The sequence below is a fragment of the Nanorana parkeri genome, unplaced genomic scaffold (genome assembly GCF_000935625.1).
Source record: "Nanorana parkeri isolate BGI_ZX_2015 unplaced genomic scaffold, ASM93562v1 scaffold551, whole genome shotgun sequence".
In the NCBI taxonomy this organism is placed as follows: Eukaryota; Metazoa; Chordata; class Amphibia; order Anura; family Dicroglossidae; genus Nanorana; species Nanorana parkeri.
Window position 1 is genome coordinate 358,997 of NW_017306819.1, and position 1,291 is coordinate 360,287.

General features: G+C 50.7%; 1 protein-coding gene across 1 annotated transcript in view; it reads right to left on the reverse strand.

Annotated features, from left to right (window-relative positions):
- The window catches only part of POLB (DNA polymerase beta), a 23,023-nt gene that overhangs the window by 5,384 nt on the left and 16,348 nt on the right, over positions 1–1,291 (reverse strand). The window contains exon 11 of the mRNA XM_018561943.1: positions 824–910. Coding sequence (XP_018417445.1) covers positions 824–910 — 87 coding nt within the window. The remainder of the gene's footprint in view (positions 1–823; positions 911–1,291) is intronic.

Consider the following 1,291-nt stretch of genomic DNA (forward strand, 5'->3'; position numbering starts at 1 on the left):
ATTAGCCTGCTGGGAACCTCGCGGCGGACCCATCATCGACAGCGCCGGTCCGGCCGCGCATATCCTTCCCGCTGCCTGTAGAGACCAGTACAGCCCCGGAGAGCCCCCCACCCGCCCGTACAGCACTGTGGGGTCCCCGGCTCGAATCCCAGCCAGGACACTATGTGCATGGAGTTTGCATGTTCTCCCTGTGCTTGTGTGGATTTCCTCCTAAATCGGCCCTGTGTGTATGCATGTGACATAGGGACCTTAGATTGTAAGCTCCTCCAGGCGGGGAATGGTGTGAATGTCTGAGAGGGACCTTAGATTGTAAGCTCCTCCAGACAGGGAATGATGTGAATGTCTGTGAGGGACCTTAGATTGTAAGCTCCTCCAGGCGGGGAATGATGGGAATGTCTGAGAAGGACCTTAGATTGTAAGCTCCTCCAGGTGGGGAATGATGTGACTGTCTGAGAGGGACCTTAGATTGTAAGCTCCTCCAGGCGGGGAATGATGCGACTGTCTGAGAGGGACCTTAGATTGTAAGCTCCTCCAGGGAGGGAATGGTGTGAATGTCTGTGAGGGACCTTAGATTGTAAGCTCCTCCAGGGAGGGACTGATGGGAATGTCCGAGAAGGACCTTAGATTGTAAGCTCCTCCAGGGAGGGAATGGTGTGAATGTCTGTGAGGGACCTTAGATTGTAAGCTCCTCCAGGCGGGGAATGATGGGAATGTCTGAGAAGGACCTTAGATTGTAAGCTTCTCCAGGCGGGGAATGGTGTGACTGTGCAGTTTGTAAGTTGCTGGCACTATATAAAGAAGAAGAGATCCTCGGACATCTTACCATGAATTTGGTGTCTCCTTTCACCAGCGTGTCAGTGATAAATTTGCACTCTTCCAGATTCTGCACGACCTGATGTAAGAGGTGCGGCTGTGAATAGATAATCGGCACAGTATACGGTTAGGGGGCCACATGGGGGAATGTTAATGACAGCAGCTACAACAATGAATAAACCATCTCTGCCGAGAACACCAGATAAAGTCTCTGCCCCCTGAATACAGATACTCCGGTTATTGATCATCACCGACACATTCACCCTCCTGCTCCCTATCAATCCTTTGCAGAAGTAATTATAAGTAATTATCCGCTTTGGACTTTGTTACTTACAGAAATCATTGGGCATAATGGATTCAATTTTTACCATCCGATTTATACAGCATCTGTATTACTTTAACCACCTCCGGGCCGGCCGTAGTAAAAAAACGGCCGGCCCGAGCTCTCTAGATCTGAGCGGGCGTCTTTAGACGTCCG